Source organism: Tyto alba, unplaced genomic scaffold (genome assembly GCF_018691265.1).
Source record: "Tyto alba isolate M040663 unplaced genomic scaffold, T.alba_DEE_v4.0 Super-Scaffold_39, whole genome shotgun sequence".
NCBI lineage: Eukaryota > Metazoa > Chordata > Aves > Strigiformes > Tytonidae > Tyto > Tyto alba.
The window spans coordinates 458051-481974 of record NW_024881314.1 but is presented as its reverse complement, the minus strand read 5'-3'; the positions used below and the strand labels follow the sequence as shown (position 1 = coordinate 481974).

The 23924-nt window shown below is 48.6% G+C and overlaps 2 protein-coding genes across 2 annotated transcripts in view; one reads left to right on the top strand and one right to left on the bottom strand.

Moving 5' to 3' along the window:
* Positions 1-5581, top strand: part of DNAH17 (dynein axonemal heavy chain 17) — a 24979-nt gene extending 19398 nt beyond the window's left edge. The window contains 8 exon segments of the mRNA XM_042802483.1: positions 242-469; positions 997-1188; positions 1447-1626; positions 1970-2152; positions 3144-3326; positions 3528-3671; positions 4211-4436; positions 5204-5581. Coding sequence (XP_042658417.1) covers positions 242-469; positions 997-1188; positions 1447-1626; positions 1970-2152; positions 3144-3326; positions 3528-3671; positions 4211-4436; positions 5204-5451 — 1584 coding nt within the window. The 3' untranslated portion in view covers positions 5452-5581.
* On the bottom strand, positions 5282-23924 carry PGS1 (phosphatidylglycerophosphate synthase 1). The gene is made up of 10 exons (XM_032993534.2): positions 23775-23924; positions 19415-19604; positions 18261-18338; positions 17037-17136; positions 16142-16331; positions 15587-15765; positions 14129-14662; positions 9700-9848; positions 7216-7353; positions 5282-5385 (listed from the first exon to the last, which is right to left on the bottom strand). The coding sequence occupies exons 1-9, from the start codon at positions 23909-23911 to the stop codon at positions 7234-7236; spliced, it is 1677 nt and encodes a 558-aa protein (XP_032849425.2). The 5' UTR covers positions 23912-23924; the 3' UTR covers positions 5282-5385; positions 7216-7233.

Below are 23924 nucleotides of genomic sequence, written 5' to 3'. Positions count from 1 at the left end.
GGGGGGCACGGGGGGCACCAGGGTGACGCACCACGGGGTGCACAGCCCTGCCTGCAGCGGGGGGGGTACCCCAGATGACAGCAGTGACACTGCCCGGGTCAGCTGTGTCTCCCCAGCCCAAGCGGTGCCGTGCTGTGCTGCACCCGCTCTCTGCGGAGCCACAGTAGGAATTTGAGGGGGAACGAGTGGTCCCCGGGGTCGTACTTCAGCCCAAGCAGTGCCGGGGGGGTTCCCGTTGCAGAACATCCACCTGGTGGCCCGGTGGCTGGGCACGCTGGAGAAGGCGGTGGAGCAGTACAGCCTGGGCAGCCACGCTGACTACCGCGTGTTCATGAGCGCCGAGCCAGCCCCCAGCCCCGAGGCACACATCATCCCGCAGGGACTGCTGGAAAACGCCATCAAAATCACCAACGAGCCGCCGACGGGCATGTGTGCCAACCTGCACAAAGCCCTCGACCTCTTCACCCAGGTACCCTCGTGCCCCGCCTCACCCCCCCGGTCGTGCTGTGCGCAGCCAGAGCCTTTGAATCGTTCTGGGTCAGCGTGTCCGGCTCACCCCGTGCCCTGCGGATCCAGGACCCAGCCCACCCCCAGGCACGGCCTTCGGGGGGGCCCAGAGCCCCCATTTGCCAGGACAGGATTTAGGGGTAACCAGAGCTGCCCAAGGGGTATGAACTGGGGGAGGGGGGGGGGCTGAATTACCGGAGCCCTTCCCAAGGCTGAATGTCGAGCTGCTGCAGCTCGGTGCCACAAAGAAGCCACGACTGTCAACGGCAGGGGGGTGTACTCCTAATTTTTTTTTTTTATAAACAAATGAGTGCAACACTTAACCAATTAGCAAATCTTTAAAAGATAATTTTATGGGGTTTTTTTTTGTCATAAACAACCTTCAGTTCTCCTTTGCCATCATCTGTTAATTTTCTTCAGCAGAGAGATGGCTGATGGCGCCACTCATCATTCACTTGCAAACCCGCTCTCATTTTTATTCCACCACAGGACACGTTAGAGATGTGCAGCAAAGAAATCGAGTTCAAATGCGTCTTGTTTGCGCTCTGTTACTTCCACGCGGTGGTGGCCGAGCGGCGCAAGTTTGGCGCTCAGGGCTGGAACAGATCCTACCCCTTCAACAACGGCGACCTGACCATATCCATTAACGTCCTCTACAACTACCTGGAGGCAAACCCCAAGGTGAGGCTCTTACAAAGCGACCGTACCTCAGCACAATACGCGCTATGACGATCGACCTTTTTTAAAACAAGCTCACCAGTTTGCTGCACAAACACCTCCTCTTGGGGAAACACGGCGTCACCAGCAGCTCCTGCCCCCGTCCCCGGGGAGCCGCCCGCTCGGGCGGCCGACGGTGCGACTGAGCCGGGGATCAGCACCAGCCTGGGGCCAGCCTCGGTGCTGAGCCCCACAGAAACCCCCCTGAGCCCCTCCTTGTAGGTCCCATGGGATGATCTCCGGTACCTCTTTGGTGAAATCATGTACGGGGGACATATCACAGACGACTGGGACCGCCGGCTGTGCCGCACTTACCTGAGCGAATACATCCACGCCGAGATGCTGGAAGGGGAAGTGTCCTTGGCTCCAGGGTTTTTGGTCCCTCCCAGCTTGGATTACGAGGTAAGAAAGATTAACGTTGTGATTTGCTGTGGAAAACCACTGCTCTGGATAAATGCACACTAGTCAGAGTTCCCTCGTGCTAGCCAAGGGGGAATGTCAGGGAAAAGAAGTTTCAATCCCGTGGAAGCATGCAGAATCGCTGCAAAAATAATTCCTGTGGCTGGGGTGGTAAGGGAAAAACTTAGGTAAGACATGAATAAAAAACCATCTTGAATAAGCAACAGCAGCTAGCTGTGAAGCACCACCACCACAAAGCGATGATGCCTTTTCAAGGCTGAAGCAAAACTCAAGCTCCTTTGTGCGTATCCTGCTGCCCTGACGTCAGCGCCTGCCCTGCCCTCAGGGTTACCACAAGTACATCGAGGACAACCTGCCCCCGGAGAGCCCCTACCTGTACGGCCTCCACCCCAACGCCGAAATCGGCTTCCTGACTGTCACTTCGGACAGGCTTTTTCGGACAGTTTTGGAAATGCAGCCCAAAGAATCAGACGCTGGAGGAGGCTCGGGTGTCTCCCGAGAGGAAAAGGCAAGCACGGTTTTACATTACTCTGTGACAATCAGGGGCCAGGCAGGGAGGGCAGGTACGGGCCCAGACACAGGGGGCCTGTAATGACTGATTTTTATCAGCACAAGATAGTAGAGATGTGCTCCCAGCCCGTACCTAATGCTATGAGCTGTCAGCCTGGAGGAGGGGGAGCTGCTAGCACACAGCTCACAAGAAATGCTGCAGCCTCTGCTCAGCCAGACACTCCTGTCAGGTTTTTTTTTTTAAGTACATTTGCACTCGGTTTCCCTGTGACGAGCTCTCCTTTCCGTTTCAGCAACTTTGCCAGTCTTTGGCATCGGTAATGTAACTGAACACGAGCAAACGCTTCACCGCGCCGCAGCTGCTGAGGCGGCAGCACGGCCCCCCAGCCCCGGCTGCGGGTGCCTCTCTGTCCCCGTCCCACCTGCAGCTCCCTCCCCTCTCCCCTGCTCTTGCCCCAGCCCAGACCCCAGGCAGCCCGGCAGCGAGTCGTGCAGATCCTAAAACCATTCGCTGCTCTGCTCCGGCACCGCTAAAAGCCCAAAGGGCAGAGATCTGTGTTGGCTCCCTCTGGACACACGGTGCAGTTACACAAGTCGGCAGCGTTCAGCAGGGTTACTCGCTGAGGGGGTCGAGATGTGCCAGCAGCAAAAAGTGGCTCACATGCTGCGTCCTCAGCAGATGGAGCAGACTTAGTAACTGCCATTCATGATGGCAACTCCTAAAAATACAGATTTAAAAAAAAAAAAAAAAAAAAAAGGCAAATCTTCCTCCTGACTCCCTGGATTTTACCCTTGAATTTCACAGCCTCCATGGCTTCAGTTCTTCCGTTCTTGGCTATCAAGAAAGAGCTGCAGCTTTTTAAGATTCAAGAGCAGTTAGTAAAGGAAGAGAGTATTAGTAACAGAGAAGGAAGCACAGGAAAGCACAAAGGCCAAAGGCCCACAGCATTTTTGCTTAGACAAGGGCATGCTCTGCATATTCCTCCCAGGTGAAGTCAGTCCTAGACGAGATTATCGAGAGGCTGCCGGAGCCGTTCAGCATGGCAGAGCTCACGGCGACAGCAGTGGACAAGACCCCGTATGTCGTAGTCGCCTTCCAGGAATGTGAAAGAATGAACACGCTGACCCAGGAAATCAGGCGCTCTTTGAAGGAGTTAGACCTGGGACTGAAGGTAGGACTGAGGTAGCTGCCTGGACCAAAGGGTCCCCCGATTTCCAAACGGCCGCTGCTGGTACCAAGCGCTCGGCTGCCCGCGCTCGCGCCCCCACATCCCGCGGCGCCGGCCAGGCGGTACCAGCTCCTGCTTCGTGATGAGTTTGAGAACAAATACTTCCCCCAGATAAAACCGCCCAGACTTTTCTCTTTTTGGAAGGGAGAGCTAACGATTACGTCCGATATGGAAGAGCTGGCAAACGCTCTCTTCTACGACAAGGTCCCCGAGTGCTGGACACGTTACGCCTACCCCTCTCTTCTCAGCCTGGGCGCCTGGTACGCAGACCTGCTCCTTCGGATCAGGGTGAGCTGACTTCTCGTGAAGGTTAAAGTTTAGCTAGCCAGCGGATACCACAAAAGACCAGGAATCACCTCCCTCAGTGTGCAGTGGTTAACCGGTTTATTTTTCAATATTAATTTAAGCAGTCTGAAGTACGTGAGATGGCCTGTTACCCCGAGAATGAGAGCAGAAGTTTGAAAAGGGTTCACCGTTAGAGTATATCACTGTTTCAAAAGAACATGAGCTAACACCATCATAACTTTATATGTCTCAGAAGAAAAAAAAATATTTAATAAAACCATCTATTTAAAGTGTGGCTTTGTTAAAAAAATAATAGTATTTACTGCAATCCACATTAACAGTTTAAGCTTCATTGCTGCAGTGGAATCTGCTATTTATTCATCACAGACCACCTCCATCCTAGTCTCCCCCTCTGAAGATTACCTGAAGCTTGTGTTAGGCACAGTGAAGCATCAGCTCTTCGTCACATCGTCTCTCAAAGCAGTATTCTGCTGCTCAGAGGCCACGCTTCACTCAAGTACTTTGCTGGTTTTATTTTCCAGGAGCTGGACGTCTGGACAACAGACTTTGTGCTGCCTGCAACAGTGTGGCTGGCAGGATTCTTCAATCCCCAGTCCTTCCTCACTGCGATCATGCAGTCCATGGCCAGAAAAAACGAATGGCCACTGGACAAGATGTGTCTTTCAGTGGAAGTGACCAAGAAAAACCGTGAGGATATAACAGCTCCACCTAGAGAAGGCTCCTATGTGCATGGATTATTCATGGAAGGTAAAAGACTGAATCTTTTATGAGATGTTTCAGACATGGAGAAAGCCCAGCTCAGCCATAAAATTCTTGAAAACAGAGCAGGTGTTAGTACTCGCTGGCTTATTTGAATTTGTGCAGCTTTTGCAAAAGCTCCGAGCAGCAGAGCCTTTAGTCCACGCTAATGTCAGAGACACACCAGCTGAGGGCAGCACCCGTCCAGTTTACAAGCAGAGTTCCACAAACCAGAAGCTTGTTTTCTGGAAATTCAGAACCTGAGGACAGGTTGTCTGAAGCTACATGGTTCTACTGAATAAATATATTCTGTTCTTCTTTGATGTGTAAGATAAATCAGGAAACTCAGAACCTAAAATAATTACTGCGAAAAAACGAGGGGGAATGAGATGGCAGTATCAGCAGAGCACCAAAGGGGTCCCATTAAATAAGAGCACAGACCACACAGGGCAGCTTGCCGCAGCTCCCACCACAGCCAAGCTCTACCTTCAGCTGTGCAGCCTTCCTGCAAACCCGTGCGGACAGGATGAGTGGGGGCTGAATTTATTTAGGCATCCCACGCAGGCAGGGTAAGGCAGCATGCATTCACGGGTCCCAGTGAGATGATAACCTTAGCCCAACCAAGCACTCGGTCACAGCTGCCCAACCTTCGCGCTCCGTCCTTGCCCGTGCTGCTAGAGCAACTCCCCCCCACCCATTCGCAGGCACGCCAACAGCCCCCCCGCGCGAAAAAGCCTCCTGGCAGCTGGAACCCTGACAGTTTTGTAATATTGCAGGCGCTCGGTGGGACATCCCTTCGGGTGCGATCGCAGACGCTCGACTGAAGGAGCTGAGGCCCGTAATGCCAGTCATCTTCATCAGAGCCATCCCTGTGGACCGCAGGGACACCGAGAACGTCTATGAATGTCCTGTCTATAAGACTCGGATGCGAGGTCCCACCTACGTCTGGACCTTCAACCTAAAGACAAAAGAAAGAGCTGCTAAGTGGATACTGGCTGCTGTTGCTCTGCTCTTACAGACCTAAACCTTAGTGACTATGGAAAACAGCGAATGCTTTTACTTGCAAAAAACCTCAAGGTTGTGTAACTTAGACTAAGTTTGATTGTACCAGAACTGTTTTAGCAAAGTATCAATAAAAACAGTGCTGGAACTGCTGTCATGTGGAGGCTGCTCTTACAATGCATGGAGTTTCTCACGACGGATACTGGTTTTCAATTGGTGGTTTCTGATGAAGTGCTGGTTGGGAGCCAGACCACCAAGGGAGGCCAAACGGAACAATTGCATGCAACTATCTGGATTCCTTTCCTTCCCATAGCCCTCTGCCTTTCCACAGCTATTTGTTTGATCACTCAGTGCTAACTGTGAGCAGAAATTCTCCAAGACATGTGCACGACACATTCCTGTATGGAAGCATGTATCTGTTTAGACCAGAAGGAAGCAGAAAGGCGCAGATTTGGCCCAGTTCACCAACACACCAACCTGCGCAGCCCCAAGAAATCCAGCTGCAAACAGACCAATCTCTGAAGTATGTTTCTTTCTTTTTCTCAGTTATAGAATCTACTCCACCCTTTCTTTCACAATAAAGAATTTGAATGAGCAGTAATGCCTATTAGGGTGATTAGACCTGCTCTGGGCACCATATGGAAGGAAGCCAGTGCCTATTCCTTTAGCATAAAATAATTCATCAAAATCCCACCCCGTGAAATACTTGAACAATTAGTTCTAAAATACAGTTGCTTAAAACTTCCCTCAAAGCTAGTGGTAAGAAAAGCCACAAGGGGAGGCCAGTAGAGCTGCCTGTTTCTTTGTAAAGCAGTAGCATTCAGAATAAACTACCATTAAGCTTTACACTTACCTTCAGCTTTTTCAGGTGCCAGGAATCCCTTTTGTTGGCAAAACAAGATCAGAACACACTGCACGTACTCCACCAGTGAAACTCAGGGGGCAGCCCGCGCCTGCGCTCTAACACATTTCTATCTGTCTTCCCAACCAGCTTCTTTACAGGACATGTGTTACGGTTTCAGCCTCCCACTTTTAGCAAGTAACATCCAAAAATCACATTAGCACCAAAAGTCCTCTCACGCCTCTCCACAATTCATGAAAGACACTCATAACACATCTTATCACGGAGGAGCCAGATATACAACCCCAGAGATGGAGACCATGTTTATGTAAATAAAATGGATGTGTGAACACCCAGCATCAAGGGCACACACTTAGGTGCCAACTGCATGGACTCTGTGCAGCACAAAAAAAAAATCTAGGAGCAATTCCATGAAGCTCCGAAGGGCTCCAGTTACTGGGCAGTCGAACAGCCAGGCAAATCCAGGACACTGTACGAAGCAGAAAAGCAAAAACGACTGCCCCTGTTAACCAACATCTACAAGGTTAAAGCAAAGCACTGATCAGATAAAAAAAAAACCAACAAAACATTTTAAATATTCCAACAATGTTTTCTATTAGCTGGTCAAGATGAAATACGGTCCCTCTCCACAAAGCTCTGTAAGGGACATTTCAGAAAAGGAAGTTTTATTTCTATGCATGGGAAATACCCTTGTATGGGTTCTCTTTCATTGACCCTTCCAGAAATTCTAGCAGATGAAACTCAATATAGGCCCTGACCGATAATTCCAGTCTGTGGCAAGTACCCCAAAAGAAGAGACACACGCCTTTTTTCCCCACGTCATCTATTTTGCCATCATCTATTTCTTCCACGTGGCAGAGTACTGCACTTATTAATTGCAGTCAGTGTAATATAAATTCCCCGTAAGAATGGCAGAAAACTCACCCAAAGCAGCAACTTCTTTCAAAAGAAATTCTTGATCAGAGGTGTTACCAGCTTCACCCACAGTTTCACGTAACGGTTTGGCTGCTCAAATGTTGATGATGAGACTACACCTGAGCAGAGGTAAAGCTGCTCCTGCTCCTATACAGGGAAAGAAACACCGTCCCAGTAAATCCCAAGTGTTCGATTATATAATGGCCTTTAAGGAAAGCAGATTCTCGTATAATACTGGGCATGGACCCTGCCAAAAGCACGCACCACTTCTGTCACAAGCCTGAACACAAGAGCTCTCATTGCACGCAGCACCACTCCCAGAGCAACCACCAAGGAGCTAACACAGGACCCGTCCTTCACCCCCGCGCCCCACAGCACTCCACCTTCTGATGACTATCAGTGCACTCAGAAACCCAGACTCAAGAACTAGCAATTTAAACTCCACAAAGAGGAGGAAGCTTTTGCCTTTTTGTGCCCCACAGTTGCAAGAAAGCTAAGCCTCAGTTTCAGAAAAATCCTAAATCCCTCGCTGTAATTGCCAGAAAAGGAAACCTTACCATAATCTCAAGAGACTGGCTTACGCAGCTCTTTCTAGACACAGCTCAAGTGCTGTGTTTTCAAATGAATATGCAGTCATGATTTCAGCTAAATTACCAGAAACACTTAGGCTTCTCCAGTGTGTACAAAATACTGCTGAAGGAGGAAATGAACCATCATGATGATAATACACGCTCACATTGCACGTGAAAGCAGCTGTTTGATCAAAGGTAGAAGCGGTTTTCTTATCAAAGCCAGTCAGGTTTCTAGATTTGCAGATGAACAAGGAGCAGACTGTCTACTCTAAGTCTGTTCATAATCTTCTTGTCATTAGCTAAGCTGTCACAAACAACAGAAAATACTCTGCACTGTTTAAATTCAGGGTGGAACAGGGAATCGGGGACCAAGCACTGGAAAGTAACACCAAGAAGGTGAATCAACAACAGAAGGAAGACATTTGTGTGCCAAATCAGTCTAATTTTAGACACCCCAAATGTTCCAAGAGCTATAGTCAGCCCTGCTATGAAGATTCTGCACCACGGTCACCTGATGCGGCAAGGTCGTCCGATCACTGGAAGCAAGACCACTTATCTGAACTGAAGTTCATTCAGTGGAGCCCCCAAAGACACCCGGACCACTCAAATTTCTTACCAAATCTCATCACACATTTTTAAAATAGAACTGAATGTTAAAAGGCAAAGTGATTTCATGGCAGCATCCCAGTAATGTATTAAGTCTTCTAAACAAAGATCACAGAAGAGTAAACAAACATCAAAATCAGCTTCCAGCAAATGGGAATGGTTTAAAGCCCTTTAAATTGGATCACTGCAGCACTGTCTGAGAAAATTCCTATGTCGTATTTTCATTGATTCTCCCCTTCCATTAGAAACAAGTGGAGGCAAGATATGAATTGAAATATTCAAGCAACTCTTCCAGTAATAGAACTGTTTTTGATTAGATCTGCTCTGACTCATCCTGTGGAAGAGCCCTGATGCAATTGGGCAATTCCCATTGATCTTGAAGACAACTCTGCCTTCTTATGCCAGGACTTGGCTTAACAGAATACATTGCTGAGATCCCTAAGTCACACATGGAAGCACCAAACCAATTTGCTTTGTATCAGGGCACAACATAAGAAATGACTTGGGACCCTGTCAGTTCCAGCAGAAGATTCAGAGTCAAGACAGCTGGAGAACCAGACAGGATTTAGAGAAGCAGCAAAAGTGCTGGGCAGTCCAAGCTGGCTAATTAAAAAAAAAAAAAAAAAAAAGAAACAGAAAAAACCCTGGGACACTGAACATTAAACCACTGAAAAATGTTTGTGTCAAGATTATATAATGTCATGTTATTATTCAAAATGGTATTATGTCATATAACTTCATGGGCAATCCAACCAGAAATCCTCTTCCTGTATAAACTACATTAAGATCCCCTGCGTTTGTTCACCTCCACAGTCTGTGGGCAGCCACCCAAAAGCTAACTGATTGGCATTTATATTCCTATAAAGGATTTCCCAAATGCCTGAGAAGCAAAATCCCCCAGAAGTCCAAGATCAGCAATTCAAGGGGCCTGCCCTCATTATCCTAGAGCACGGTGCAACCTTGGCAATGCTCGATACTGGGGATAAGGCCCATGTGATCCGTGAGCAGAGGAGAGCCAGCAGATCCTCCCTGAAAGCTGTGGCTCTCAGCATCCAGTGCCTGAGCACTCCCGATAACTCGAGTTCACTGGGGACACATGTTCTTTCCCGTTATGGCCTCCATTTCCCAGAAACAGGCACTTGCAGCAGGCATCTCATCAATAGTCACTTAACTGACAGCTCCCTGAGACTTCCTATGCTCAAGAAGGTTTTGAATTATTGTAGCAGTAGGTTTTTATTGCAACTGCGTCATCAGCATTCCCTGTGTGACCAAGAAGCACAACATCCATGTTATCTCCCCATAATCCGCCACTTACCTGATGGAGTTGCTGCTGCAAAGCTTTATTTTCTGTCACTATCGCAACCTGGGCTTCCAAGTCGCGATGAACTGATCGATATCCGAAATTGGGGGAGCCAATCAGCGTTAGGCAGGGGAGATCGCTTCCTGCCAGGTACAGCCAGAGGCCTGCAGGAAAAACAGGAGGAGAAAGGAAGCATGGCAGAGAAAGGAAACAACCAGGGTAGCCTCACACAGTCGCTGCACTTCGAATGAATTAAACATGTTAGATTACAGAAACTATAAAAGATCACGACACAAAGCAAGCTTCCTTGCAGATGGTCTAGCGTGTCTTGCAAAGCTTCCTATGAATCTTGGGGTACCCTTGCACAGTTTGTATTGTCCAAACTTGTGTGCACATCACAGGGGGCTGCAGCACGCTCAGAGCCGCCCTGGGGACCCATTCTTAGGAATGGAAATACACTGCATGGAGGGCCCCCAAAATAATCCAGAATGAGTCACTATCATTAAGTTAGGGGTCACCACAGCATCTTTCAGAAACACTGAAATAAGACAAACAGTTTTTCAGTAAAGGAAAACCTACACCCAGCAACAGAGCACCGGGCAGACAAGCCAGGCCTGGACCAGTCAGTTCCAGAACTGGAAGCAGCACAGTTGCACAGTGACTAACCCCTTTCCCAAGACTACACAAGACAGTGACACAAATAGGCATCTCCCTGATCCAACAGGTGAATTCACATGAAATAAAGACTCGTAAGAGAAGTGCAAACTATTACACCCACTCACTTCCTAAGGAGCCACCCGAAGATGAAATCAAACACTTGCCACTCACCACTGCAGTTCACACACAACTTGGCCAGTGCAACAACAAGAGCAAGCGTGATACAACCCAGGACTGTTTTGAAAAGCACAAGATGGAAACACACTACTCCTCTCAAGCATACCACTGTAGCACAGCAGGAAAGAACAGCCAGGGCTGCCACAGGAGAGCCAGGACTATTGCCAAGGAGACTCTATACAGCCATTCTCTGTGTATAAATGGACCCAAGAAGTGTTTGCTCTCCACTTAGCATGGCACAAGCACTTAGAACAGCCCTGGGCAGGTCCCTGATAGATGGCTTATCCCTACTGCGAGTCACACAAAGACTACAACAAAGAAATCGTAGCATAAAAAACACCTAGTCCTTAAAATAGAAGCAGGTTTCCTAACTCAACCCCACAGCAGTTCCAAGAATGCCTTGAGTAAGAAGCTGCCGATTCACCGCTGGTTCCTGTAACCTCCTCCCCGCCCCCACATCGCACACACTCAGCAGCTTCGCTGCCACTTTCACATACACCTCCCGGCTCAGCGCTGGCACTGCCCGCGGCTCAGCCGCACGACCCACTCCTCCCCGGGCACCCACCCACAGAAGGGCAGGACTGCCGACGCGAGGGGGGCGTGGGGGCTGCAAAAAGCACCCAAGAGGTGCAGACTCGGCAAGTTCTGCCAGCAAACAGCACCAGCGGCCGCGAGGTGCCCCGGCCCAGCGCGGCACAAGGCTCCCAACAGCGGGCCGGAGCTCTGCCCGGGCAGCAGCCCCAAGGAACATGCTTCCTCCCTCTTTCTAAGCAGTCACGCGGCAGCCCTAAAGCCTTTATGGTCTCTCTGGCTTTATGGCCACCTGGCAGGATCTGCTCAAACAGTGACTCACCTTTCCAGAAAGGGGAAGCGCAGTTTCCCAGCCGCCATTCAATAGCAGTAATGCGGTTTATCTCGGAGCAAACAGCCACCTGCCCGGCACTCTGTCACCCCATACTTGCGTGGAAGGGACCCTAATCCTGAAAGATGTGCCTGTGTCACCCACAACACCACACCCAGAAATGGAGCAGGAGACAGGTAGATGTGCACGGCTGCAGGTAGGCTTCCTGATGTTACACCCAGCAAAGACAAGTGCAAAGGTTTGCATTTCCTACTCACACACGCACGACGGCTGCGCAGTGCTCCGAGCGGGGCTGCCACAACTGCACTTGCACTGAACGAACCTAGAGACAGTCCTGACCCTGGTGGGAAGACACACGGTGGGGAGCCATGCGGCAGGATACAACGTGTTTTAAGAGGAGCTGGAAGGGTTTACAAAACAGCAGGCACAGCACTTGGTGTAAAACAGCTAGGTCCTACAGGAGACTAAAGGGTATCTTCACCTTAGTCCAAGAAGGAAGTATTAACAGGCACTATTTGCTGCTCGGATCTCACGTCCTCTTCCAGGAGCCAGACTCCATGTGCAACTGCCCCTCATCTGTCCCCATGGTTTCCTCCTTTTCCCTCCTCTGCCCTGTCCTCTCTTCCACACACACTGCGTGACTCCTGCAGAAGGAAGCCGGGTGAATCAAACATGTGCCAAAGGGCAGAGCGTGCCAGAGAAGGGAGCTACACGCTGATCCTTCCAGCACTCTGAAGAGGAAACGGAAGCAAGGCAGCAAACATCTCCCACTGTCCCTCCTGCCAAGCACAGGAGCTGCTGAGCTTCAAGCCTTCTATCCCTCTCTCAAACAGGATATCACACAGCAGACGGAGGCCAGAGCGCTTCCATAAGAAGGCGCAGCTGGCCCAGAAAGGGACTGTCACGTGCACTTTGGTAGCTTGGAAAAGCAGCCCATGCCTTCCAAGCTCAATCCATGCCAAATCCCACTCAGAGTCAGCAGTGCGCGGCAAGAGGGGGAACCTGTGAACCACAGATCACTTGAGCACGTGTTTTCTGGAAGACAGAACAGGCAGGACTTCCTAGGCAGGCAGGCAGGCAGCTCCTCCAGGCCGCCCTGGATTGAGATAAGGGTTTAACTGCACTAGAGTTACTGATTTCACGGCAGGAGAGGCATGACGCTCGTTAGAAAGGTTTGTAGTTTCGACTCAGAGGCCGCCTAGTAACACTCGTGTATTTTCTCTAGTCAAGAGAAGGCCTACTCAGCAGCTTTCTCCCCTTACCACGTCTAAACCTTCTTCTGAACAGCCCTGCAGGAAACAGGGCAGATAGAGGCATTCCCACAGTCATCTACAGCTAGCCTCCTTAAACAAACCACAGGAGGAAAACTCCAGAACAGGACAGAGCCCTGGGGGCTGCATCCTTCCAGTGTTCAAATCAGACACGTGCTGCAAACAATGGAAATGCCCCTCACACACTGCAAAACCCACTGGGGAAACTTGCATGTTAATTACTGCCAGATTGGGTACTGCTTCCAGTAACAGAGTTGTCCTAGGGGACCAGTGAGCCATCACAGGAAGTGACACAGTGACACCGTGCAGAGCTGTGCTTGCAGAAGATCAGAGCAACAGAAGATGCTGTGGAACACGGCAAAGATGTCTCAGCTCAGCTGAGGGCTGTACCTGACCATGGCAGCCAAGTCATTTGGCGAGCTGTTCCACTGGTGCACCTCCATGTGGGAAGACTGTAAGAATCTCGGTATTTTTAAAGTGTCACATGCATCAGACTTCTCAAAACAAAACAAAACAAAAAAATCCTCAATTAAGTAGATTTCCTAAGATCTTTACATTATTATAATCTACCACTGAGAAATGAAATACTTACTACTGTGTACAAAGTAGGAGAACATAAGAGTCAAGGACTGCGTTTTCTGGAAGGAAAATTTAGAGACACAAGCAGCAACAACCAGTAACAGAAAAACATTCATGCTTTGGTCAAGGTGGCGCTGAACTTGTGAAAGCTGTACCCAGTCTATCAAGCAAGAAAGAATCTGGGGTCTTCTACAGAAGACCATCATGGCAGTATTAATTATTTTTGTTTATTATTAACTACATTTGTTGCGCAATATTCATTTCTCAGCAACTTCCCCTCCAGCTGCCTCCAGCTCTCAGAAGGCACATGGGTGCAGTTATTCACTACGCTGCACTTTCCTGTATGCCGTAAAGAGAAGTTGGTACAAATTCCTCAACACCTGCATCATCCCCACGAAGACCTGCTGCCAAGAGAACGTGGTGTCCAGGGCCCCGGGGGAGTCACCACCAGCGAGTTCCCTTCCTGCCCCTGCCGCGGAGCCCGCCCTGGGGTCCCTGACACGGCCGTCGCTGCTTCTTGCCAAAGCTGGCAAGAGGGATACAGGAAACGGCATCACGACTGCTGCTGTGACCATAAATGCAATCAGTTGCCTCCTTTCCTGTCACATCAAGTTTCACATCAAGACAGTGCCTTACTGTCACCACAGGGACAATTCTTGCATAATATCTGGGACTATATTTGAATCAGGAATCCAGAGGCAAGACATGACTGCATTGTTGTCTCCTGAGCGATCAAAACCTTCTAGGCTTATGCAAGACGCTCAAACCTTGGATGAGTATTTTGGAGATTGAGTCTAGACTCAGCACCCAGCCATCCCCTCACTAGTTGTACAATCCAAACATGTGTAAAGTCTCAAATGCCTCCTGAACAAGCCCTCTTGGGAAAGGGACAGCTTACCTTTGGCATGGAAAGTCCACCCAGCCCTCGAGTACTCCTGCAGCTGGACCCTCTCCTGCTGGTGAAGGTAGCAGACCTCACTGTAAAATTGGTGTTCAATGTAAACATAGGCAGCAGGGATGGCACCTGCCACCCCTTTGGCACCAAAAAACCCATTCACCTCCGGTGAGGCCAGAAGGATCCGATACTCAGCCCTAGTGCCCAGAATGAGGTCCATGTAAGCTTGTGTCAGGTTGAAGTAGCCAGTGGTAAGGTATATCCTGGCGTCCCATTCAGCCTCTGTCAGCAGCGTCTCTGTGACCATCTCATCTATCCGAATCCCAAAAGGTTTCATCTGGATTAAGGGATAGATCCAGGTGTCGGGTTCTGGTTTCAGACCCGCAGATGTTTGAGAGCCTTGCTGGGATAACAAGGAGCTGCCTTGCTGGCTGCTGTGGAAAGTCTTTGCGTGAAGGAGTTCTTGTCGTGTCCTGGCAGAGTTGATCACCTCCATGACTCTTCGATTTGCTATCTCACAGTAAGCCATCTTGTCTCCTGCAGGAAAACCACAAGAGATTGTGTTCGAAACTAAAGGTACAGAGCTGTGCATCACCTGTTGTGTAGCAGGAAAAACTACTGACAGGACACCAGTACGAGAACAAAAAGGAGCTAACACAGAGACCACACAACTTTCTTCACTAAGTCTCAAAACCAGCTGTTTTAAGATCAGCAAAGTTACATTAGAGAAGAAAAATACTTGGCTTTAAGAGGGAAAGAGAAACTTGGCTAGCAGCAGCTTGAAAAATCCACTGAGAAAAGACCAGGGCAAAGCTAAAATGGTAATCAAGAATGAACTGGAACATACAAAATAAACTACTGCCCACAGTCTACACTTACATCACACAGCGGTGCACAAGGCCAGGACAAAAAAACTTATGATGCAATCAGTCTGACAGATAGATGCCCTTCTCTGCTCATTTCAATGCCTGTTCTTGGTCTTCCTAATACGATATTGATATGATTCCCAGAATAGATTTGACTACAAAATATTAATTACTAAAAATAGCACTACATTCATGAAACTTTCAGAGTATGCACAAACAGAGCATCTACAATTACTGACATTAATATCAAAAATGGAAAGAACCTCTCAAGGAATTTAAGTGTTTAAAGTCACAAGCAGCAGAATTATGAAGAAGCAATGAGACAGTTACAGAGGAACTCGGCTTTTGCACTCTGCCAGATTAGCTGGTGACAGTCACTGGGCTAGGAACACTCTGGTAGATTCAGTCTCAAAACTCTAGCAATCTTGATTTTAATAATGGATGGCACAGAAATGGGACGCCCTGCAATTTGTAAACAATGGTCAGACACTCAGCAATTCTCAAATGGATGAAGTTCAAGTCATCCTTAAACCCTGGCTGTCACTCCGCTCCTCCGGACCGTGTCATCCAACCAGGTAAGACAACTCCCTCCTACCTTGGTACGGGTGTACCATCCCCTCCATCATCTGGACTGTATCATCTCGCTGTAATTGCAGAGACACATCTCCAACTGCATCCACCAGCTCCGTGAAGAAGTCTGCAATCTCAGGAGAGTCCTGCAGGAGAACATAGCGGTCCTGACGGTTGGTGAAGTACAAATCACTCAGGTTTGCGCTAGGAGAGAAAAAGAAGAGTTGAGTTCCAGAACAAAGCAGAGGCATATGATCCTGAACACCCCAGCCTAGGTTACAGATCTCACTCTGCATATAACTGGACTAAAGTACACACTGGCCATTTTCTTTTGAATCTCAAGAAATCTTTTCTTTTGAATCTCAAGAAATCTTTCTTTCTTTTGAGAAAGACTCTTTCATATGAGAATCTCATGTGGAAGAGCTGTGGTTGCTCTTCCATCTCAGAATAGCATTGATATGGTAGCTACAGAAAAACCTGATGCAAATAATGAAGTTCAGACAACACTAGTAGCATGCACACCTTGCCTCAAAACCTCAGCTAAATGAACCATATAAAGGCCTGGAAAGGCAGGACTCACCCGCTCAGGATCACATTATCATCAAAGAGATAGACCTTGATGTGCTGCAGTCCTATGGTCTCATTAAAACGCTCTGGAATCAGGAGCCTGAGAAGTCCACGCAGGTTTGGGGTGTGGAAGAGGGACACACGGACTTGCTCAGGAAATCGCTGCAGCAGTGGAATTAGCATGGTTCGGGAATTCTTCCTACCTGGGAAAGAAGGGGAGCTTCACACACAGGATCACACCAGACGGGCTACACCACGGCCTGCCACTGCAGCTGCTCGGCTAGAAGCTGGTTACAGAATGAGCACCCACCTCATCTGCTGGCACTTAGTATGGGGGTTTGGAGGATTTTTTTGTGGTCCGTTTTTTTAAATCACTTTCATTTGCACTATGTCAATATTGAAATTGACACCCAGAACTGTAAGTTATTTGATGAATGGGCCTTGGAAAAGGTCACTGAGCAGGTCTGACACCCTTCAAGCTTCTTAATCAAGCCACACCTAGCACTAGCAACACATGCTACAAAGAGTCACCACAAAGGTTTCTGATTAAGTGTACTGCTCCTTCCAACAATTCCCACTCTCCTTTAAAAATGAAAATATAAGACAGCATGATGGGTAAGGACAAATGCACTGACAAGCGAACAAGACTTGTGCAAGAAAGCACAAGTTGCACAGAGCAGAGTTTGGCCCTTCTCACTCCTGCCACCTATTTTCAGAAGAAAAGCTGCTCAGCTTGAAGGTTTTCTGGGAATAAGTAGTTACTGGTATACAAAAGGCCAGTTTTGAAAGGTGTACGATTTAAATAAGTAGGTCCAATGGGTCAAGACGGCCTCTCTCTGAAAAAAGAGTTTATCCAGCCTAACTGTAAAATAAGCCTTCGAAGAAAGCAAAGCATCGTAATTATCTACCCCGAGATCCCCTGGTGTAGTCAAGAAGAATGGAAACTCTGAGGTTAGACGATCCTTTTCCTTGCAGTGATTTCTCCAGTGTTTCTTCTAAGCAATCCACCTGCAGAGAGAGATTTATTTCTCTACTAGTTACAGAAAGCAAATGAAGCTTTGTGAAAGAAAGCGTTCGGCAGCCAGGAGGCTGATGACAATGAAAGCTTCCACACCCTAGTGTGAGTCTCTCCTACTCATGCAAAACACTGCTAGTTTAGACTCTGCATCTGTCAGACAGGCATCCTACTCTGTCAGCCTAAAGCAATACATGAAAGGGCATCAATTTTACACGCGCACATTCTTCAAGCTTCTGAAGAGCAATTAATATTTAGCAGAAAAAGTCCCATCATCATTCCCAAATCGCACATTTGCATTACCAAAGAGAAACCTTGGTAGGAGTTCACAAACGATGCAGAGGCAGTTTTATTCCTTAACTACAAGGCTGTTTGTCACATGCAAATCCAAATCTTGTGTACAAGCCCAGACAAAGCCAGGCACAAAACCCTGTGCAAGACTGTTCACCTTTACCCTGCTATGGAATTTGCATTCTAACATAAGAAACTGGCCAAGGTCAGGCTTCTCCCTAAAGGTCTTAGGTAATGCTTTTGTTTCTAGGGGGAAGAACAGGAAACAGAAAAAGCAAACAACATGAAGCAAAACTGACCTCTGTCTTAAATGCAAAGAGCTAATATTGCATCTGCATACTGTACTTGGAGAACAAAACACAGCACTACACACACACAACTTTAATCATGTTCAAGAAAAATGCCAGGGAAAAAAAAATACTACCCATGATCCCATGGTTCTGCAAAACCCCTTGGAACACTATGCCAGTAACCTCTAACAGTCTGGAAGATCCAGGCTCATTATCCCATGAAAAAGTGCAGCAGTTCCACGGCTCTGTACTAGGCCTAAAACAAAACCTCCATGTGCCTCCCTTCCAAATTCCTCCCTCCCCCATCCCACATACAAGTACACCAGTGCAGCCAAAAACCCTGAGAAAACTCTCAAGGACAGGAGAAAACACATGTAAAGTGAATCCCTACATGAAAGTTTTAAGGACATTACAAGCTCACAAATTGCACCTCATATAAACCTGTTGTACCTGCAGGAACAAGATGCTTTTTGCAAAGGCATGCATTTTCTTTCTGCATTCACTTTCCCCCCTTCCCAAACCCTTTCCACACTCACCAGCTCCTGTTCAAGAAGCCCCGTTCCCAGGTACAGTGAAGCCATCACTACTCGCTGCTTGGCTGTTTTTATCTGCACCTAAGAGTAGCAGAAAATAAATTCAGTTTCATCCTTGGTCTCTGTGCCCACTGGGAGCTCATGATCCAGATCATAGAAGAGCTGTGGTTCCCCCAAGGAGAATCACTTCAGCCAGATCACAGCATTGTCCCCCTTGCCTTGTAGAAGGCAAGGCATGAGGATAACACACTGATAGCAAAGAAGCTGCAGCCGAAGGAAGAAATCAATGCTTTCTGGAAAACTGAGGAACACATTCCCTGCAGCTAAAACTATTGCATACAAGAGCAGTTACCGCTCAGTAGCTGCAACACTGGGATTGTATCAGTACTGGCAATGCCAGCTTTCATTCTGCAACTGCTCTTTCCTTTGTGTCCCATCAACTAGCTAGAACCTAGAGAGCTGTGTTCACAGAGCTCTCCTCCTGTCGCCTGTGCTCACCACCGATGCTGCAGGGGACGGCGGCTGCCGCCTGCGTGGCTCACCCAAGCCTTGCTCTCCAATGGCTTACCACGGCGATCTAAGATCATGTTTCAGAAATACTGGAACTTGCTTTAAATACGCATTGTGAAAAGACTCATGCAACTGAGCTAAACAAAGAAATTCCCACCTCAGCCCTCCTACTTACCTAAGAGATTCAGTGTTACAGGATTCACGCTGTACTGACCTAAGAGACCTTTGTGGGGGACTGAGGGAGCTGTGCTTGTTTCGTACTGCAAAGAGGCAGCTCAGGGGGCTGACCCAACAGCAGCCTGCAACTACTAGAAGAGCAGTTACAAGGATGACCGAGCCAGACTCTTGGTAGTTACAGCTGAGCAGCAGCCACAACAGCTTTGGAAAGTTCAGGTCTGACACCAGAAAAAAATCGTAAACTACTAAGATGGTGCAGCACTGGAACTGCTCACCCAGAGGCAGAACCTCAATCCTCAGCCATTTTCAAGACACAGCTAGACAAAGCCTGCCTGACCTGAGCTCGTGTTGACAACAATCCTGTTTCAAGTAGAGGGTTGGACTAATAACCTGCAGGTGCTCCTTCCTAACAGCTTGTCTCTGATTCTCCATAATCACTGCAACTCCCAAAAAGCATTCCTGCAACTCACCTTCAAGAGTTCATAGAATTCAGCTGGGGATGAAAGCACCTTGACATGCGAGCTGGAGATCCCAAACTCTGGAACCAGATTCCTGATCCACTGGAACCTGTGTGCTCCTTCTGGACAAAGGGAACAAGGTGGGGCTGTGATCACAGGAACAGGAGGGCTGAGCAATGGGGCTAGAAGAAGCCACGATGATCTGTGAAATGAAAGATGGAGAAATTCTTTATGGTGGAGCCTTTGCTTCCCACAAACAACCTCCAAGTAGGTAAAGAGAGAGCTGCAACCAGGGCCAATACACTGTAAGGATCCACAATGGCAAGAATGCCTTTTCCTTTCCATAATCCCAGCTGAGTCACCAAAGCCAAATCCAGAAATAGAAAAACACAGGCAAAAGGTGGGAGAACGCATCTCAACCTCATCAGCTCTTTCCCCTAGCTGGCAGGGGACATGAGGGGAAACAGCTCTCACATCAGAACAGGAACACAGGAGAGGAAACGGGCTGGAAGCTGAAGAAACGGAGGATGGGAACTCTCCCAAACACCCACAGATCAGATGTCTGGCGGTGCCACTGTGGTACCAGCTATATTTGTAATCAGTCAGTTCTGAATTGTCTTTATCACACAGGCATCAGCTTTGCCATGGCCAACAGTCACTTTCACGTCCAGCTTACTTCTCAGAGGGGCTACAGATTATAGTCTGTTTCTATTTTAGGTAAAGATGTTTTAAAAATCATACTACTCAAAAAGTTCCCTAACAAAACAGAAAAATGCGTCAACCCCTCAAACTTATCCAAAAAAAGATCTACAACACGCAAAGTGCCTGAGCGCAAATCCTAGCAAAAGCAATTAAGTCACAGCACCAGAACGACGTACCAAAGGATCGAGTGTGTTTCAACAGGTATGAGCCAAGAACCACAACTCAGAAACATTAGGTAGCCCTTGACAACAATGCCACTTGCATTCTGCGCAAGTACTAAAAGAAGGTCAAGACTTCTCTTACAAACTTCAAAGTAACTGTAAGGGAAGCAGCAGGAAGCTCATTCTTCAAAAAGAAATTTCAGAACAAATTTAATTCCTTTGAAGTCACTTAGGGAAGAAACCAGCTTACTGTTAAAAGTCATGCTTAGGGGGGTGACAAGAAGCGAACGGCATCTTTTCTTCTCTGGAGGCTTCACGCATGCAAATTCATCAAGTCATACAATAACCCCTGGTAGGAATCTGTCCACATGACAAAACCACATTTCAGCACAATTAGCAGCAGCAACTCCCATGAGATCCAGGAATCGACAAGCAAGGGACTGAACCACATCCCCAGACCTGACAGAAAGCATTCTGGTCTGCAAATCCTGCTCGCAGGAGCCAGACCTGCTGCCAGGACAGGACCGAGGCGGCTGGTCCCGTCCTGGAGGGGCGCCAGGTCCCCCGGGCCAACAGGCACCCACCGTCTTGTGACCCGTCCTGATGCATTCTGCCGCCACCATGTACCAAGAAGAAACCTGATTATGACCTTTACCAGAATTTGTTACAAGGAACTTTTAGGTTTTACCACAATCCAAAGTCAAATGACCACAGATTCCAGGAAGATGATTTCACTCATCTGCTTCATGATAAAACACTGGATCTTCACAAGCTTTCCGAATACCCTTACGCAGAAGCCAGACAGTTTGCTGTTGCGTTTCCTGGAAAATCCACTAGTTTGTCACTGACTATTCATCGCAACAGAAATCTGAGTCAATTTGTGCAAGAATTCCTAGGATGGCGGTTTTCAACAGACCATGTGGGTCAGGCTCAGACTTGACACACAGAAGTTACACACATTACCAACACAGGCTCTTAAAAACAATGGAAATATTCCATAGATGTTTTTTTTTAAAAAAAAAAAAAAAAAAAGCAGAAATACAAGAAATACCATTTTTTCAAACACATATGCGTGTTATGACAACAATTAATCAGCAAGTGGAGATAAATATTTTCCTTATTATTCCATTGGTCAATCCTGGCCAATTATACTTCCACTGCCAGAGAAGCCACTTTCCAGAAACATGATTCTAAGAAGCCATTTTCTGGCAAAGAGTATGAAAGCTGCAAGTTAAACTGCATCCTCACTATGCGGCCAAACGTCAGGTTTATGGATTGACCGGGCAGCCCTCTCCCAGGGCTGCTGAGGGAGTAAAATCGATCTGCATCACCAGCACTATTTGGTTTGAGCCTTCAGATTAATTCTATGCATGTATTGATATCCACTAATTCTATATTCTGCAATTTTTACTGCCTATGCAATTTAAAGTATTTCTACACTGTTTGATGTTCTAATTCAATACTGAAATTTTAGTTGTTCTTTAGTGTTGAGAGCGTAAGGCTTTTAAAATTATCAAATAAATCAGTGTTTTGCTCCAGTCAACAGTAACAATAGGACAGCAATTGTCTACCGAAGCAGCAATTTCTACCCACCAGTGACTGAAAATAGCGCGAGTAACTACTCAAGTACAACACAATCCTTTCAGCTGGACACACACAACAGTCAGAAACCACGTAACGTTATGAAGAAATCACCAAAATTCCATACTTCAACAAACTAGCTTTCAGAGAAACAGAAAATGGGGCGGGGGGGGGAGCCCTTCCCATGTACTTCACATCATCATGTTAACCAGAAAGAGAAAACAGAACTAAAAGGAACCACCTCAAATCTTTTCTGCATAAAAAGTTGGTCCTAAGTATAAATGAGGGATTTTTTGCGTGTGTTCTATTTTTAAAAATTGTGGTTTTGGTACACAGACTCATGATGGAGCTGAAACACTCTTATTCACTGTAAAACCTCATCTGCAGAACCAGAGGTGAAGTGAAACTGCAGGATACGACGCCGTCCTTTCACCCACGCATACGTCACCACACAGGGGGATCTACAAACTGCTTGTCCTTGAATTCAGCTGTCTCTTTCCAAGGCTCAGACTAGTAATTTATCTACGCTAAAAACACTGATGAAACCAAAAGTTTAAAAATAATATCCTTGGCTTCCCCAGGAACATACAGCAGAACACCGGCTAACACTGGGCTCTGAGCACAACTGCAACACATCTGCTGAACAGGGGGAAAAGGAGAGCGAAGGCAGGCCGTGATATGAGAGATGCCACCCTTACAAAAGTAAGTTTCATTCATACAGAAGACTGTATCAGGCACCGTACTACACAAATCAAACCACAGATTCCTTCCAATGCTCTTCCCAAGTCCAGTGCAAAGCGATGCCTGAAGACTGGGGGAAAAGACCTTTTTTTTTTAAAGACTCCTTTGAAGCATTTTGTTCGATCACTTCTGAACTCGGGACACGGTTCAACAGAAAGACAATCATCTCCATTTTTTTAATGTTTTGTTTCTAGCATGACTTGTACTCCTGATCACACAGTCCCCACAAAGGCAGCAGCAAAACAGAGGCAGTGGCGCAGTAGCAAAAATAAGGAGAGAAGAAGCTGTTTGGGGGAGTGTGGCCACGGACAGACTGACTGGAGGAGCTGGAGGCTGCAGCGGTGCACTCCCCCCAGCACACACACAGCCGGGCAGGCACCAAGAAGGGCTGGTCCACCTCCCCAGAGAACGGAGAGGAAAGGGAGAGCTTGGGCAATCTTCAGAGGTCAGCTCCAGGATCCTGCTCGTTGTGCAGCTGCCCAAGGGAGATGTCAGGAAGAGGAGTGAAGGCCCACTCCTTCCCACTCAGATCCATTTAAAATAACAGTGAAAACACCCTCTGCCCACGGTTCGGTAATTCACCTGCTCCAGCGTAACTGCAACTGTCCCTGGAAAGGGCAGCCCCCTTCCCGCCTCACCTCTCTCCCGCCAGATCACAGCTGAGGCCCGTTCTCCTCTCTTTTCTGGCAGGGAGCGGGGGCTCTCCCCTTCCACAGAGAACGCCCAGCCCGGGTGGGCTGTGCCTCACGCCTGCGCCCCGGGCAGAGGCCGACCAGTACGTGGGACTGCCGCGGTGGAAACCTATCCCTAGCAAACGAGTAGCGTCGTGTGGCACCCGAAAGGCAGCCGTGGCCAAATAAAGAAGGCGAAGAAAATAAAAGTACCCCCTCTTGTCCTCCTAGCCAGGGGACAGCGAGAGCAGGCCGACGGCCTACAGCGACCTGAAGGAGCGGGGCCGGTGCCTCTCCCGCCGCCGACCGACCGCGGGAGCAGCACCCGCCTCGGCGGGGCCCCTCACCCGCAGCGACTTTAACGGGCCTGGGCGGGCACAGGCGGAGCACAATCCCCCCGGGGCAGCGGCGGAGGCCCGGGGCTCCCGGGCAACGCGAGGCCGAGGCGGGAGGCGCCCGAGCGCTCCCGCCCGCCGCGGGGCTCGGCTCCGGGAGGAGCCCGGCGCGGCTCCTTACCTGCGGGCGCGGCGGTCGCGGTCGCGGCCGCGGGACAGGCGGTCGGAGAGGCGGCCGAGCAGCGCGGCCAGCCCGAGGCGGCCCCGGGGCAGCCATGCCGACAGCCGCCGCCACAGCGCCGCGCCCCCCGCCGCCATCGGCCCCGCGCGC